This window comes from Chiloscyllium punctatum, chromosome 39 (genome assembly GCF_047496795.1).
Source record: "Chiloscyllium punctatum isolate Juve2018m chromosome 39, sChiPun1.3, whole genome shotgun sequence".
NCBI classification, from domain to species: Eukaryota; Metazoa; Chordata; class Chondrichthyes; order Orectolobiformes; family Hemiscylliidae; genus Chiloscyllium; species Chiloscyllium punctatum.
This window is the reverse complement of record NC_092777.1, coordinates 40,937,261-40,955,473: the sequence shown is the minus strand read 5'-3', so window position 1 is coordinate 40,955,473 and position 18,213 is coordinate 40,937,261. Positions and strand designations below refer to the sequence as shown.

Here is an 18,213-nt window from a genome sequence, read left to right as displayed (position 1 = left end):
TCCTCATTGCCTCCTAACTGTCACTCCAACCATTCAATCTGACAGGATTCACAACCAATGACATTTATTGCAGATCTAATCCTCAATAACCTGGAAATGCTCTCGAAGCTCTCACACATGACAAGAAGAGCATATCACTCTACTAAAGGCCATTTTGCTCCTTCCAATCTATAGATCAGAAAATCACACCATCTTATTGCTCTACAAAACACTGCTCCAGGCTAACTTATTACTTATGGTTTATATTTTTAAAATTTAATCAAGAGACAGATCCCAATAAAAAACATATAATCAATATTGAACCCACTTTACTCACTATTGTAGATTTATAGTAAGGCTATACTTAAAACTATTCACTTATCTGTTTCTGTGCTGTGACATCTTCCAAACAGGTTCCTTCAAGATCAGCTGTGAATTTTGCTATTTGTTAAGTTTTCCTCGACACATTTTGACGTCCAGCAATACATGAATTCAAACAGGAAGGCAGTAACTATGCAGATTCGCTGCTGTGTCAGTTAGCAGTGCAGATTTCTCTCTCTATCTCCCTTACAGACCATGTGCTTGCTGTCTTTGTCTGGCTTTCTCCCTTTTAAAAGCTCTTCTCCAAAGTTCCAGAACAATGCAACAGCATATAAAACAGTAATTGCTGCTCCTGGAATTCGAGGAAATCACCTCCACCACCGAAAAGACCTCAAAAAAGGAGCAGCTGTTACAGTTACAAATTTTTCCCATCCTCCATCTTGGATTACCTAGAATCTAAGTGTTTTTTAAAAAAATCTTGAAAACCTTTTTCCTAAGGCAGTATCTGTTAGCTCAAATCAAATTGGCCCTAAAAACTATTTAACTCAGCCCTTTCAGCACAACACTTTTGAAAACAGCCATGGATAACATAATCTTGTTAAAGGAGCATCATCATCATAAGAGCATTGTGTATCAGTTCTAATTTTCCAGGCTTCCATGTCCTTCATTGACTTATGTTGGCTCAGAAGATTGTGCACATTGTTTTCTAAAAGAAATATGTAATTGCTTGGGTTTTAAAGATTGAAGTTGTTCATGAACCATGATTGAAGAGAAAAATACAGCATGTTGTGCTGCAAAACATCTGCCCTGAATATTTAAACAACCACCATATAAGAAAGAACTCTGATCTTCTGTGGCTCTTTTGATGTTTTAAGGGGCTTGTAAAAATAAAAACGATGAATTGTTGGCGCTTATTCATCTACATCGTGGCTGGCCATTATCATTCCATCTGTGAAGGATGGAACTGGAACAGAGAGAGCTTAAAAAGCTACATTGTGAGAGATTTACCGAAGCATTTAACTTGCCAATTAGTGGGCAGTAAAAAACGTAATTCCGCTGCTATGGTTTGGTGGGTTGTGGAAATCAAAGGAAAGTGGCAACTGATTTTTCACTATCTCCAATGAACTGATGGGAAGCATGAGGGTTTATCCTTTTGGGGACACCTTGTGTGTACCAAGGACACAGCGTCCAAGGTAGTACCCTCTTGTGACTCCACCTAACACCCTCCTACCCTCTCCTTAACTGCCTAGGTTCCATTATCCCTCCCCACCCCATGAATAAGGACAATCATTGATTTGGCGTCAACAATGCCTTTTTTCAGGGACTCGTTGTCCCTGAGGGTTGGTAATGCCATGCACCCTCACCCCCCCCCCCCCCTCCCCCCCTTGTAATACAACTGTGGTGAACCTTTTTTAAAATTACTCATCTCATGACCAACCCTTTCTTCTGTAGGGGTGATTAATATTACTCCCTACAAAAGTTCAGCCCAACGTTTAATCAACTAAATTGTGCTGAAGCAAACAGACAAAAACAAGAACCAGTAATGAACATGTTCACCAGCTTAAGCTAACAGCACATATGGCATGATGCCAAGTGGGTCTGTCTGGCTCCTTTTCTTGGCTTTGTAAATGTTGTTTTTGTAAACACTATTCCATGGTGGTTCTAATACAGTGGGATGTGCTGTTTTCAATTACCTGGCAGCAGCTCTATAGGAAAATTAGGAGCAGCAAACCTGAAACACTGCACTATTTTTCAATGTTTCCAGATTCTCCAAATAATGACTGAAACACGATCACTCTGAAACAATCTGAGTAGTTGAAGAAGCACGTGAAATAAAGAAATGGTCTGAAGTATGAGACAGTAGGTGACAGTAAGTTAATGCTTGGATATGACTTGAGCAAATAATCCATTATGGTGTCTTCAGTGTAGCACTAAGAGAGATCTGCATTGTTGTAGTTGACATCTTTAAATTAGATATTTCACAAAGGTCAACTCATCCATGTTGAAGGCAGTGTAGTGCTATAAGAAGTAGAGCTTGGAATTTGTCTGATCCCCTTGCCAGTATTAAAAAAAAATTCTGGATTATCCAATTACAATGCTATTAGGCAGGAACTGGGGTGCCTAAATTGGGAACAGATGTTCTCAGGGATATGCAGTGGGCGGCATGGTGGCACAGTGGTTAGCATTGCTGCCTCACAGTGCCAGAGACCTGGGTTCAATTCCCACCTCAGGCAACTGACTGTGTGGAGTTTGCACATTCTCCCCATGTCTGCGTGGGTTTCCTCCAGGTGCTCTGGTTTCCTCCCACAGTCCAAAAATGTGCAAGTTAGGTGAATTGGCCATGCTAAATTGCCCAAAGCGTTAGGGGCAGGGGTAAATGTAGGGCAATGGGTCAGGATGGGTTGTGCTTCGGCGGGTCGGTGTGGACTTGTTGGGCCGAAGGGCCTGTTTCCACATTGTAGGTAATCTAAAATAAAATGTGGAGGTCTTTTAGGGAGTACTTGCTGACAGTGCTGGATAAGTTTGCCTCACTGAGGCAAGGAAGGGATGGTAGGGTGTAGGAACCTTGTGTGACATCTAGTCAAGAGAAAGAAAGAAGCTTACTTAAAGTTGAGGAGGCTAGGATCAGACAAGGCTCTAGATGGTTTCAAGATAGCCAGGAAGGAACTGAAGAATGGAGTGGGAGAGCTAAAAGCAGGCATGACAAAGCTTTAGCAAGTAGGATTAAGAAAACCTGAAGGCATTCTACACTTATGTGAGGAACAAGAGGATGGCCAGAGTGAGGGTACGGCTGATCAGGGATGGTTGAGGGAACTTGTGCCTGGAGTTGGAGGAGATGGGGTGGTCCTTAATGAATACTTTGTTTTAGTATTCACTCTGAGAGGGACCTTATCGTTTGTGAGGATAGCGTGAAACAGGCTGATGAACAGGTTGATGTTAAGAAGGAAGATACGTTGAAAATTTTGAAGAACATAAGGATAGGTAAGTCTCCTGGGCCAGACAAGATATAATCAAGGTTACTACAGGAAGTGAGAGAATATATTGCTGTGATTTTGGCAATGATCTTTGCATCCTCACTGTCTACTGGAGTAGTACCAGATGATTAGAGGGTGAAAATGTTATTCCCTTATTCAAGAAAGTGAATAAGGATAATCCTGGAAATTACAGACCAGTCAGTCCTATATCTGTGGTAAATTATTGGGGAGGATTCTGAAAGACAGGATTTATGATTACTTGGAAAACCATAGTTTGATTAGAGATATTCAACATGGCTTTGTGAGGGGCAGGTCATGCCTTACAAGCCTTGTTTATTCTTTGAGGATGTGACAAAACACATTGATGAAGGTAGAGCAGTGGATGTGGTGTACATGGATTTTAGCAAGGCATTTGGTAAGGCTCACCACTGTAGTCTCATTCAGAAGCAAGGAGGTGTGGGATATAGGGAAATTTGGCTGTCTGGATACAGAATTGGCTGGCCCATAGAAAACAGAGGGTGGTAATAGATGGACAGTATTCAGCCTGGAGCTTGGTTAGCAGTGGCGTTCCGCAGGGATCTGTTCTGGGACCTCTGCTTTTTGTGATTTTTATAAATGACTTTGATGAGGAAGTGGAGGGGTGGGTTAGTAAGTTTGCTGATGACACGATGGTTGGTGAAGTTGTGGATAGTTTGGAGGGCTATTGTAGGTTGCAACGGGACATTGACAGGATGCAGAACTGAGCTGATAAGTGGCAGATGGAGTTCAACCTGGAAAAATGTGAAGTGATTCATTTTGGAAGGTCGAATTTGGATATAGTGTTAAAGGCAGGATTCTTGGCAGTGTGGGGGAACAGAGGGATCTTGGGGTCCATGTCCATAGATCCTACAAAGTTGTCACCCAAGTTGATAGAGTTGTTAAGAAGGCATATGGTGTGTTGGCTCTCATTAGCAGGGTGATTGAGTTTAAGATCCATGAGGTTATGCTACTGCTCTATAGAGCCCTGATTAGATCAGACTTGGAATATTGTGTTCAGTTCTGATTGTCTCATTATAGGAAAGATATGGAAGTTTTAGAGAGGGTGCAGAGGAGATTCACCAGGATGTTGCCTGTAGGGAGGCTGTGTCTTATGAAGAAAGGTTAAGGGAGCTAAGGCTTTTCTGATTGGAGCAAAGAAGGATGAGAGGTGACTTGATAGATGTGTACCAGATGATGAGAGGCATAGGTTGAGTGGATAGCCAGAGACTTTTTCCTAGGGCAGAAATAGCTATCACAAGGTGGCACAATTTTAAGGTGTTTGGAGGAAGGTTTAGGGGAGATGTCAGAGGTTGGTTCGTTACACAGAGAATGGTGGGTGTGTGGAATGCACTGCCAGCAGTGGTAGTAGAGTCAGATAAGTTAGGGACATTTAAGCAACTCTTGGATTGGCACATGGATGATAGTAAAATGAAGAGTATATAGATTAGCTTGATCGTAGATTAGGATAAAAGGTTGGCACGACATCAAGGGCTGAAGAGCCTGTACTGTGCTGTACTATTCTATGCGCTATATTCTATGTTCTATCTACCAACCTATTTCATTTGTTAAATGTGGGACCATGCTGGATGAACAATTGCTGCCATGTTTGTCTCTGACAACTTCATGCTTGTTTCTCTTTCTTTAGGTTTTATTTCACATAAATACTTATTTAACTGTAATATGCTTTTGAGAGGTTCTGAGGACAAATCAGATGCTATATACTCAAGCTTTTTACCATTTTTCCATTGAAGTAGTACAAATGTTAAGGTTGTTTATAACTTGTGTTTGAAGCAATGAATGCACGGTACTGTGTGGTCAAATTATTGTCACCTATTTGCCATGAAATGTTATCATAAGCGTTCTTGGTCACCTCGTCAATTTTTTTCCATTATGACTTCTAGTTGAAGTTGCCAAAGTAAACTTGCCACGCTATAATTACACTCAGCTGCATTGCTCCTGAGCACCACTCCCTCAACAGCACCACTTGCTCAATAAATGATTGTTATCTCATCATCTGGCCTCCTGGCCCAGCCTGTTGATTTACATTTTTTATTTACACGTATGTTGGAGCTAGAAAGAAAGAAATATGAATGAACGAGACCTAAAGGAAGAGACACATTCAGACGGCATGGGAGACAAGATTTAACTAGGCACAGAGTAGACAGAAAACAGAAAAGAAAAGCAAAGAAGAAGAAAGGGAGAAAGAAAATAGTAGGTAGATAAGGAGAGAGAACAGAAATGTGGAAAGTTGCCAGGCAAAGGCACAGAGAGTGTGAGGACATTGGAGTACAACCTCAGGAGAAAGGCATAATTGAAAGAGCTATTGATAAGACAAATCAAGCATTGTTGAGCAGATAGCAGACAGGTTAATTGTATTGGAGGTGAACAACATGTGGGGGTGGGGTTTGAAATAAGTTAGTAGTCGATCAAGAAAATTCAAATCATTGCAGTTTAGAAGCATGAGAAGTGACCTTATTGAAATATATAAGATTCTTAGAGAGGTTGACAGAGTAGATGTGGAAAAGCTCTTTCCCTTGTAGGGGAGTCGAGGACCAGAGGGAATAATCTCAGAGAAAGTGGTTGCTTTTGATGAAGAGATGAAGAGATGAAGAGGATTACTTTTTCTTTCAGAGGGTGGTGAATCTGTGGACTTATTTACTACAGGAGACTGTCGAGGCTGGGTCATTAAGTATATTCAAGGCTGCAATACACAGACATTTAACCATTAAGGCAATATGGATGTTCATTGAATGCTGAAGTAGACTTGATGGGCCAAATGGTCTACTTCTGCTCTTAGGCTTTTACAGCTTATGATCTTAAGATGTGTTAAATCAATTGACAAAAGTACAAAGATACAAAGAAAAATGAAGGTCAATTCAAATGATTACAGATGGAATATATTTTGTATTTAATTGATTTACCTGATGCCTGGACTGGGAGTAGGGAAATCAATGATTCAACTTATCATAGGAACATTGAAAATAGGAACAGGAGAAAATGCTATGGCCTGTCAAGCCTGTACCACTTTTCAGTATGATCATGGTTGATCTTGGGCTTCAACTCTTTAAATCTTTGAGTGAAGAAATTTCTCCTTATCTCAGTCCCAAATGATTGGCTCCTCATTTGGAAATATTGCCCCCTTGTGTTAGGTTCTCCAGCCAGGGAACAACCTTCTAGTATCTATCCAGTGTCAAGCTCCATAATAATCTTGAACACTTCAATGAGATCATAGCTCATTTTGCTAAATTACAGAGAGGATAAACCCAGTTTACTCAGCCTCTAGGACAATCCTTTCATCACAGGGACCAATCTAGTGAACTTTTGCTGTGGTGCCTCCAGTGCAATTATATCCTCACCTAGATATTCATGTCAAAGCCACACACAGTATTCTAGGTGTGGTTTCACAAAATCCCCATATAATTATAGCAAGATTATTGTTGTATTGTAATCCCCTTGTAATAAAGGCTAACATAATATTTGCTTTCCTAACTGCTGCTAACATGTTGCATTCTTTGTACAACTGTCTTTCAATAACATGCACATGCATAGGTTTCATGCTTTTTAAAAATATCAATCAGCTTTTCTGTTCTTAGGGCCAATGTGAGTAAACTCATATTTCTTCTTATGATGATCCATCCATCATATTGTTGTCCAATCACTTAACCTATCCATGTCTATTTGTAGACTGTTTCTATTCAAATGGCTTGCATTTCCACTTAACTTTGGATTATCAGCAGACCTAGGTATATTACTCTTTGTCTTCTTGTTTAAGTAATGAATATAGATTTTAGATATAGACCCCAGCCCTGATCCTTGTGGCATTTTACTAGTCATGCTTTAATTGGCAACAGTCTAAAAGTGTGGTGCTGGAAAACCATAGCTAGTAAGGCAACATCCGAAGAGCAGGAGAATCGACGTTTCGAGCATAAGCTCTTCATCAGGAATTAATTGGCAACATCCAATTTATCCATACTCTTTGTTTCCTATCTGTTAACATCTCCTCTATCAACGCTAAAAGGTCACTTCCAACACCAGTAGCCCTTATCTTATGTATTAACATTTTGTGTGACACCTTATTGAATGTCTTTGGAAATTCAAATGTAAGTAGACAAGGTCTTTTCCCTGGGGTGTGGGAGTCCAGAACTACAGGGCAGCGGTTTAGGGTGAGAGGGGAAAGATTTGAAAGGACTTAAGGGGCATTTTTTTCATACAGAGGGTGGTGCATGTATTGAATAAGCTGCCAGAGGAAGTGGTGGAGGCTGGTACAATTACAATATTCAAAAGACATCTGGATGGGTATATAAATTGGAAGTGTTTAGAGGGATATGGGCCAAGTACTAGCAAATGGGACTAGATTAATTTAGGATATCTGGTCAGCATGGACAAGTTGGACCGAAGGGTCTGTTTCCGTGCTGTACATCGCTATGACTCTATGTGGAGATGGGAGAGGCGCTAAATGAATATTTTTCATCAGTTCACACAGGAAAAAGACAATGTTGTCGAGGAGAATACTGAGATACAGACTATTAGACTAGGTGGGATTGAGTTTCATAAGGAGGAGGTGTTAGCAATTCTGGAAAGTGTGAAGATAGATAAGTCCCCTGGGCCAGATGGGATTTATACTTGGATTCTCTGGGAAGTCAGGAGGAGATTGTAGAGCTTTGATTTTTATGTCGTCATTGTCTACAGGAATAGTGCCAGAAGGCTGGAGGATAGCAAATGTGGTCCCCTTTTTCAAGAAGGGGAGTAGAGACAACCCTGTAATTATAGGCCAGTGAGCCTTACTTTGGTTGTGGATAAGTTGTTGAAAGGATTAGATAAGATAGGATTTATAATCATCTGGAAAGGAAACATTTAATTAGGAATAGTCAACACTGTTTTGTGAAGAGTAGGTTGTGCCTCACAAACCTTATTGAGTTCTTGCGAAGGTGACTAAATAGTTGGATGAGGGTAAAGCAGCTGATGTGGTGTATATGGATTTCAGTAAACTGTTTGATAAGGTTCCCCCGCAGTAGGCCTTTGCAGAAAATATGGCAGCATGGGATTGAGGGTGGTCTTGCCATTTTGATCAGAAATTGGCTAGTTGTAAGAAGACAGAGGGTGGTGGTTGATGGGAAATGTTCACCCTGGAGTTTACCGCTAGGATCAGTTTTGGGCCCACTGCTGTTTGTCATTTTTACCAATGACCTGGGTGAGAGCATAGAAAGGATGGGTTAGTAAATTTGTGGATGACACTAAGGTTGATGGAGTTGTGGACAGTGTCAATGGATGTTGTATGTTACAGAGGGACATAGATAAGCTGCAGAGCTGGGCTAAGGGGTGTCAAATGGAGTTTAATGCAGAGAAGTGTGAAGTAATTCACTTTGGAAGGAATAACAGGAATACAGAGTACAGGGCTAATGGTAAGATTCTTGGTAGTGGATGAGAGATTTTGGTATCCAGGTGTATAGATCCCTTAAAAATTGCCACCCAGGTTGATAGGGTTGTTAAGAAGGTGTATGGTATATGGTAGCTTTTATTGGTAGAGGGATTGAGTTTCGGAGCCATGAGGTCATGTTGCAGCTGTACAAAACTTGGGTGTGGCCGCACTTGCAGTATTGTATGCAGTTCTGGTCATTATAGGAAGGATGTGGAAGCATTGGAAAAGGTGCAGAGGAGATTTACCAGGATGATGGTATGGAGGGAAGGTCTTATGAGGAAAGGCTGAGGGACTTGACGCTGTTATTGTTAGAGAGAAGAAGGTTGAGAGGTGATTTAACAGAGACATACAAGATGATCAGAGGATTGGATAGGGTGGACAATGAGAGCCTTTTTCCTTGGATGGTAATGACTACCACAAAGGGTCATAGCTTTAAGTTGAGGGGTGATAGATATAGGACAGATGTCAGAGGTCGATTCTTTACTCAGAGAGTAGTAAGACTGTGGAACACCCGGCCTGCAACAGTAGTAGACTCACCAACATTAAGGGCATTTAAATGGTCATTGGATAAACATATGGATGATAATGAATAGTGTAGGTTAGATGGGCTTCAGATTCATTCCACAGTTTGGCACAACATCAAAGGCCAAAGGGCCTGTAGGGCGCTGTAATGTTCTATGGCTATATTGGATCCCATGCACCTACCCTCCAACTTACTTGCTGAGAAAGCTCTAATAAATTTGTTCGTCAGGATTTACCTTTCGTTAGATACAATCAATTGTTCTAATCATACTTTGCTTTCTCATTGATAAAAAATCAGATCATGCACTAGGAATACAGATCTCATCTGAATAACTGGTAAATATCACAAAACACAGAGTCAATGTAAACAGAAGTGAAAGTGTAGAAAAATGACCGATTAATAGAAAAGATTTGTAGGAAACCACAAGAACATGCATTAAAAATATCGTTGGTTCCTACTTTACAATAATGACTTACCCTTGTTGTTTGAATGGAAATGAAGTTATGTCATGCTTTGTGAGTTGGAGAAGAGGGGCACGTGATGTACTGACATTTTTTTATTGTCAAAAAATGTGGCGTTGGAAAAGCACAGTTGGTCAGACAGCACCTGAGGACCAGGAGAGTCAATGTTTTGAGCATAAGCCCTTCATCAGGAATGTGGCAGGGGCAGAGATTTAAGGGGGCTGAGAGATAAATGGGAGGAGGGTGGGGCTGGGGAAAGGTAGCTAGAAATGCAGTAGGTAGATGAAAGTGGGGGTTGATTGTGATAGGTCGGAGTGGAGGGTAATATGAATAATAATAAATTATTATTATTTATATTCATATTATTAATATTATTCATTATTGACAACCATTGTTCATGCATTACTGAGGGAAGTTTGTCTTAAATCTTATCATTGTTGCATTTAATCTTGAATTTTTGGTTTTCACTGCTTGTTGTATTATCACCACTCACCTTAAGCTAGTGGAAAAGAATACAGTTAGATGGTTAGACACATCATTGTTCTGCCATTCTCACATTCCAATCACTTAATGTGAACTATCCACATCTTTTCTTCACCAACACTTCACACCCTTCCACAGCCACATCCCTCCTCCACGATTGCTGAAACGCTGTCCCCTCTTGTGAGCTCTGAATAAGAGTCATCTAGACTTGGAACGTTAGTTTGCTCTCTCTCTCCATGGAATGCTGACTTGACCTACTGTGATGTCCAGCATTTGTTGTTTTTAGTCCAGATTCCAGCATCTGCAGTAATTTGCTTCTCCAGTTGGATAGATACTGTCAGCCTGTGACAATTAGCTGTCTTTTTAAAACATTGTTTTCATTTTTGTTTTAGGTGAGAAGGGTGACAAAGGGCCACGAGGATCTTACGGCAAAGATGGAAAAATGGGATACCCTGGACTCCGTGGTCCGGCAGGTGCAAAAGGTTCAAAGGGAAATCCGGGACGGTTCGGAGAGCCATGTAAAATGTACTATGCAGCTTTCTCTGTTGGCCGAAAGAAAGAACTTCACAGTAACAATTACTTCCAAACATTGGTGTTTGATACTGTGTATGTCAATCTATATGATCAATTTAATATGTTCACAAATAAATTTTACTGCTCCATTCCAGGTATTTACCACTTTAGCTTAAATGTACACACCTGGAATCAGAAGGAAACCTATATGCACATCATGAAGAATGAGGAAGAGGTTGTCATTCTCTATGCTCAGCCCAGTGATCGCAGCATCATGCAAAGTCAGAGCATTATGATGGATCTGAAACAGAATGATGAAGTCTGGATTCGTTTGTTCAAGGGAGAACGGGAGAATGCCATCTTCAGTGATGGTTTTGATACATACATCACCTTTAATGGCTACCTGATTAAACCAAACAGTGAGAATTGAGTGAATAATTAAATCAATAACACTTCAATGAATAGGGGACTGTCATTAGAGAGCAATAAGGAAGCTTACAAAAGGGAAACTCCATCTTTCTGTTATAAAATTTGTTTTATGTCTCTTATCTCGATTTATAGCAGCTAAAATCAGTTTTGTTACTTTTATATTCTTTTTATTCAGCCTTTCCAAAACACAGAAATCTGTACTTGTTTTTGTAGCTTGCTTTCATTCCATGATGCTATAATAGGCACTGTCAGTCTTATCAATTCATGCAGTTTTGTTCATTCAGAGAAAACGGTGAAGATTCAGATCTCCCCTGTAATGCAGAAAGCAAGAATGCTGTTTTCTGTGGCTGATATTAAAGTCTCTAAACATGGAGAATGTCACAACCAAACAGCCTGCTTTTCTAACCAGTATATGTATGTCCAATTTATACTCTGTTATCAAACTATCAGATAACAAGATGTTAGTGAGTTATTTTCCCTCATTATCTGAGTTCATATAAATAAGAATGTTAGGATTATATATTATGGGATGAAATCACTGCAACAAAATCAATGCTTCCACTCTGTGCCTATCTTGAGGGGCCAATTTTAGTGTAACCGGTGGGACAAGATTTAATCATTATTTTTCAATTGTCAAAGTAAATATGGAGTGATATTTAAAGGAGTTTAAAACCGGCAATCCACCTGTGCAGCAAGTTATTTTAAAATTAGCCACAGTAATAATGTTTAAGATTCCTTGAGTAAGTAAACAATGATCTTTTTATTTGTCACTCTTTCTCTTAGCTCTAGTTTTGTTCTGGGGCCAGTTAGCTCAGTTGGGTGAATAGTTGCTTTGCAATGCAAATGATACCAACAGTATTAGTTCACTGGCTGAAGTTACTATGAAGGACTCCCCTTCTTAACCTCTCCTCTCACCTGAGGCATGGTGACTCTCAGGTTAGGCCATCAGCCATCTTTCTTTCATGACAAAACAGCCCTTAGGTCCAGTTGGACTGTAAGGACCATTTAATTCCATTGATTTTTTTTATTTAAAGAAATTGTGGCCCATGAAATGCAGCAAATTGTACTAAGTTCTGCAACAGCAAAACCCTCAGTCACTTAATCTTTGATTTTCCATTTGGTTTCCGATGAAAAACAGACCTAAGCTGGTCAAGCTGGTCAAAGCTGGCGAGCATGCAGAGTGAGAAACCATTGCCAGATCCTTGCATGTTTATTGTTCATGGGAGTAAGGAAATTTTAACTTCTGGGCCAATCTGTATGCTTGCTGTCAGTTACCCACGTCAGCTTGGCGAGAAGTAGTGTGAACCCTGCTTTGCTATGGATACCCTATTTTGCAGCATTTGAGCTAGTAGCCATGTCATATAATCATTGGATCATTCACATAGGGCTCCTGTGGTACTTCAATCCAAACAGAGCTGTTGTCAGCCATCCTTACATGTTTCACTTCCTTTGGCACAGTTTCTATGGCCTCATCTGAACTGTAGGGATAGCTGTTGAACTCCTTCCAGACATTGAGAGGGACCAAATAAGTCCACCTCCTTGAAACATCACAAAGTATTTGAACTGCCCATTTAAATCCTGCAAAGACACTCAATTTCTGGCTTTAAAACAGACAATGTTTTAATCACAAGTATTTACATTGTCAGGAACTCGCCTTTTTAATGTAATGATGTGGAGGTGCCAGTGTTGGACTCGGCTGGACAAAGTTAAAAATCACACAACATCAGGTTATAGTCCAAAGGTTTACTTGGAAGTACAAACTTTCGGAGCAAGGCCATAAGTTCTGTCTCCTACGATCCTACTCCACAAGCTGATTGACGAAGAAGCAGAGCTCTGAAAACTTGTACTTCTAAATAAACCTGTTGGACTATAACCTGGTGTCGCGTGATTTTTAACTTTTTAATGTAAGTGAGTCTGCTTAGAGAATTACAAAAGTGGGTTCTGTGCACTGTAGGCTGGGCAGAGACTTTTCCTGCAATTTCTGATTCTAGTCGAGCTTAATCTTATTGGAAATTTATGACAACTGTGCTGCTACTGTAACAAAATAAACATGCAATATTTGCATGAGGGAACTAAACAGCCTGTAATGTTTCATAAATGCTGTATTATTCCATCCTTTTGGGTTTTGGGTTTGTCTCTATTCAATACTATCAAATTGTCACACTACTGTTTTCTTTTAATGCAACAGAACTATAATGAATTAGCATTATGTATAAAACCATATAACCTTGCTGTTATCATTGCTCACTGTTTATTCGACTTGTATTTATGTAATACCTTTAACATAATGAAACATCCCAAGATGCTGTTCAAGAGTATTATAAGACAAAATTTGGCGTGGCACATAAAGATTCAGGAGGCAGATGACCAAAAGATTGGTTGTGAAGGTAGGTTCGTGGAGTGTTTTAAACAAGGTGAGTGTAGTAGAGGGATAAAGAATAATGGGGAAGGATTCCAGAGCTAAGGGGCCTCACAAATGTAGGCACAATTGTCAGTGATGTAATGATTAAAATTTGAATGTCTACAAGGCCCGAATTTGAAGAGTGTAGAAATGTCAGAGAATAGTACGGTGGAAGAGATTACAGAAATTAAGAAGGGGCAAGGCTATGGAGGGATTTGAAAATGAGGGGGAGAATTTTAAAATTGAGCTATTAGTGTCTGGTTAAGGAATGTAGATCTGCGAGTGCAGGAGTGATGGATGACCAGGACTTGGTGCAATTAAAGACACAGGCAGCAGTGCTTCGGCTAATATCAGGCTTATGGATAATGGAACATGACAGACCAACCAATCGTAAGTAGGAATCATCAAGTTGCATTCCCTTGCCCTATTTTTGAGTTATCTTAGGTTCTGAAGACCTAATTTCTGTGATTATTTATGATTACTGGAGTACTAAAACTACATTCCTATTTGTGTAGTTTGTCTAAAATGATCCATTTAGAATGCAGAACTGGGAGAATGAGTTTTGTGTGGGGCAATAATTGCACGTATGGAAACAAAATATGTGGTATTCTGAAAATGTGAAATAAAAGCAGAAAATTCTGGAAGTACCCATCTTTAACAAGCGTAGATAGTTACAGGGATGTCAGGAACAGGCTTTTATTGCGGATCTAACAGCGAAGTGTTTTTGCATTCATTCTTTATTGAATATTCTTGTTAGTGTACGATGTTTAGATTAGTTTATAGTGTGGAAACAGGCCCTTCGGCCCAACAAGTCCAAACCGACCCGCAACCCACCCATACCCCTATATTTACCCCTTACCTAACACTATGGTAAATTTAGCATGGCCAATTCACCTGACCTGCACATCTTTGGACTGTGGGAGGAAACTGGAGCACCTGGAGGAAACCCACGTAGACACGGGGAGAACGTGCAAACTCCACACAGTCAGTCGCCTGAGGCGGGAATTGAACCAGGTCTCTGGCGCTGTGAGGCAGCAGTGCTAACCACTGTGCCACCTTGCTACCATGTTGTACTTGCTGCTGTAAAGGACATGGCTGAACTTGCAGGATCAGCTGACACCCCCTTCCATACATAGTAAAGGAAATTGTCTGAGTTCACTCTTCACAGAGATAATTGAAATGTTATATGTGAACTCAAAAGCTGCATGAAGACTGTGCCTGGCAACACTCTGAAGCAGTGACATATGTGCATAGCAGTGAAACAAAACCTTAGGTTCCTTATTTTCTTACCATGACTGATTGCCCCAGCTTCCCCTTATCACCTATGGGATGTCAGGCACTTCCCACTAAACATTGAAGGCCCTGACCACACACTCTGTCATCTCCTGGATCCCTCTCCCATTCGTCCATGCACCATTCCAAAGCCAGCCTGCCCCTAACCCTTCACCATTGGCTCAGCCTTGTCAATTCCAGTCCTCTGTCATTTTTGTGCTGTAGAATTCAACATGCAGAATTGCAATCTCAGCCACAAATGCACAAAGCTGACTGATGTATGATAACTTCAAGCAAATATAAACTGGATGCAATGATATTCTATGCACTGCTGATTTGATCTTAAAGGCAGCGCTTTATTAAAACAAAACATTTTTATTCACTTGTGGGACACGAGACATGGGCACCACTGACATGGGCACCATTTATTGCATATCCAAGTTGCCCTTGAGAAGGTGATCGTGAGCTGCCTTCTTGAACTGCTACAGTCCACCTGCTGTTTAATTCTGTCTTATGAGTTGCACAGGGTCTGCAATCTCATAAAGGAAGATGTGATATTTAAACAGTAATATCCTGCAATGCAACATGAAGTTTCGCATGCTATTTATACTGGTAAGTATTCATGTTGTACAAATACAAACCCATCACAGGCTGATGTGAGGCATGACGTGTAGTGAACACACTGTTAATTTTACTCTGGCTCTGAGCACGCTACCAGGAAATGAAAATTTTGCATCCTATCTCATTAAGTCACCACACATGTTTGCTGTTCTGTGGACTCCATTAAAACCCACCTATTTCTTTATCTCTGCATGGATGCTGTCTGACCTGCTGAGAAATTGCAGCATTTTATGTTCCTTTACATTAAAATGTAAGTATTTGTTCCTATGAATTGCAAATCTGGATGATCAATTTTGGATTATTGCCTATTTATCTGCACCAAATCTATTCCTGAAAGCAATGAGAAAGGTTTCCCTTCCTATTAGCAATCAAAAGCTACAATTGAATTCATTTCTATTTCCAATAAGCTTGAGTTTTTACCAGAATATGCCCTGAAGTCATGATCCTTCTTAAAAATCTCTGTGAAAGGTACAGAAATCAGGTTGTGCCACATGTGTTGACATTTAATGTACTTTGTCAAATTCGGTGCTGCTTGGAGTTTCCATTGAGGTTCTACATTAGAGGTTATAACCGAGTCAACAGCTTCATTAAAGAGGGGTTTAGACTGTTCTTTTATGTTTTCAATGACTAGAAGCTATTTTTTGACAATATATTGTAGCACAAGGGTAGTAATGGTTTGTGATGATTACAGCATGCACTTGGCTTCTGAAATGTGGCATTGGTTATGATTTTGCAGGATCAATATCGACCTTGTCACTTTAATGCCTTGTGAGTTGTATGGGGTCTGTAAACTCATAAAGGAAAATATGATATTTAAAGTGTAACAGTCTGCAATGCAATATGGATTTTTGAATGAGTGCTAGAATCACAGTTGACCAGCTTGTTGGTTGAACAAGGTCAGAATGTTATTCATGCATGCAAGCAATTTGCTTCATTTGTGCACTGAGGTACACAGCAATAAGGTTATTCATTTTTATATGTTAATCAAAAACCATTCAGTTTATTGAAATATTTTGTAAAAGCTGATAAAATAATTTGGAACATTTTGTATGACGTTAGCACATACTTTCTAGTCTATGTTTAATATTTGTATTTTTGCATGTAGGTTTGAAATGGAAATAAATTTATTGTTTGCTTTGGTCACAATGATAATATAGTCACATCTGAATTTATTGGTGATGTAATGGGAATCCTTCTTAAATTCCACAGTTTACTACCATTACAAAGAGGCGATTGTGACCCATTAGCTATGTGTGAGTGTCAGTTAGCTGGATGACTGCTCTCTGATGCAGAATGACATCAACAGCATGGGCAGAAGTGGGTACTGCAGATGCTGGAGATTAGAGTCAAGATTAGAGTGGTGTTGGAAAAGCGTAGCAGGTCAGGCAGTATCTGAGAAGCAGGAAAATCAACGTTTTGGGCAAAAGCACTTCATCAGGAATGAAGGGCTTTTGCCTGAACCGTCGATTTTCCTGCTCCTCGGGTGCTGCCATTAACAGCATGGGTTCAATTCCTGCACTGGCTGAGGTTGCCATGAAAGACTCTCTTTTTTAACCTCTTCCCTTGCCTGAGGTGTGGTGACTGTCAAGTTAAGCTACCACTAGCTGTTTCTCTCTAATGAGAGAGCAACCCTATGGTCTACTAGGTCTGTCGTACCTTTATTTAGTTCATCTGCAGAATTCCAAACAAGAAGGGCAGAAGTCATTCACAGTCATTGGGGTCCAACTGTTTAAGGAGAATTTTATCAGAAAGGCCCAGTTATAAGTCATCATTTCAAATGATCCAAGGTGAGCAAGGAAAGGCACGGTGATGCAGCAAAAGGGATGGGATAATTTGTTTTTTTTGGATAGTAATGAGGGGTTCTGCTTGCAAATGATCTATGCTGGGAGACACAGAAGCACTGTTGATATATCTCTGACTCCTTCTGACATCCTCAACATCACAGATGTTAGTCTTCAGGCAGTTTGATTTATTCTGCAGGAGATCACAGGAAGCTTGGATACTAAAATGTTTATGGTCCCTGACAATAGTAATGAAGACAAGTTTTCCAGAACTAGCACCTCCCACACCAGACAAGCTGTTCCAGTACAGTTAGAACTTCGACATTGACACAGCAAGATGTTGCCCAGGTACGTATGTCCTCTCCTCAAAAAGCAGGATAAATCTAATCCAACCAATTACTGCCCCAACAGTCATTCTCAGTCATCAATAAAGCAATCAAAGGGGATGTTGGGCTCTTTTGCAGTTGTATTGCCTGTACCCCTGGACCAGGAGGCCCATGTTCAAGTCCCACCTACTCCAGGGGAGAGTAATAACATCTCTGAAAAGGTTGATAAGAAAAATAGATCAAATAAAAAATTGGAAGCGTTTGTTGCGTGTACTATGAGTCAGCATTTGCTCAACAATAACCTGTTCACTGACACTAAGTTTGGGTTCTGCCAGGCTCACTAAACCCCTGACCTTATTGTTCAAGCATGGACAAAAGAGTTGAACGCAAGAATGGAAGTGAGGCCGACTTCCCTTGACACCAAGGCGTTTGATTGAATGCAGCTTCAAGGAACCCAAGCAAAACTGGAGCGAATGGTAATTAGGGGGAAAGTTCCTGGCTGGTTACAGTGATACCTAGCACAAAAAAAATTGATTGTTTTTGTTGGAGGTCAATCATCTCAGCCCCAGGACATCAACTCAGGAATTTCTTAGGATAGTGTCCTAAACCTGTCAATGACCTTTCCTGTACCATAATGTTAAAAGTAGGGATACTTGTTGATGATTATGCAAGGTTCAGAATTAACCATGAC

The 18,213-nt window shown here is 40.3% G+C and overlaps 1 protein-coding gene across 1 annotated transcript in view; it reads left to right on the top strand.

Annotated features, from left to right (window-relative positions):
- LOC140463970 (complement C1q tumor necrosis factor-related protein 1-like) overlaps positions 1–16,524 on the top strand; it is a 54,920-nt gene extending 38,396 nt beyond the window's left edge. Inside the window, exon 3 of the mRNA XM_072558511.1 lies at positions 10,572–16,524. Coding sequence (XP_072414612.1) covers positions 10,572–11,122 — 551 coding nt within the window. The 3' untranslated portion in view covers positions 11,123–16,524. The remainder of the gene's footprint in view (positions 1–10,571) is intronic.
- Positions 16,525–18,213: the final 1,689 nt, after the last annotated feature.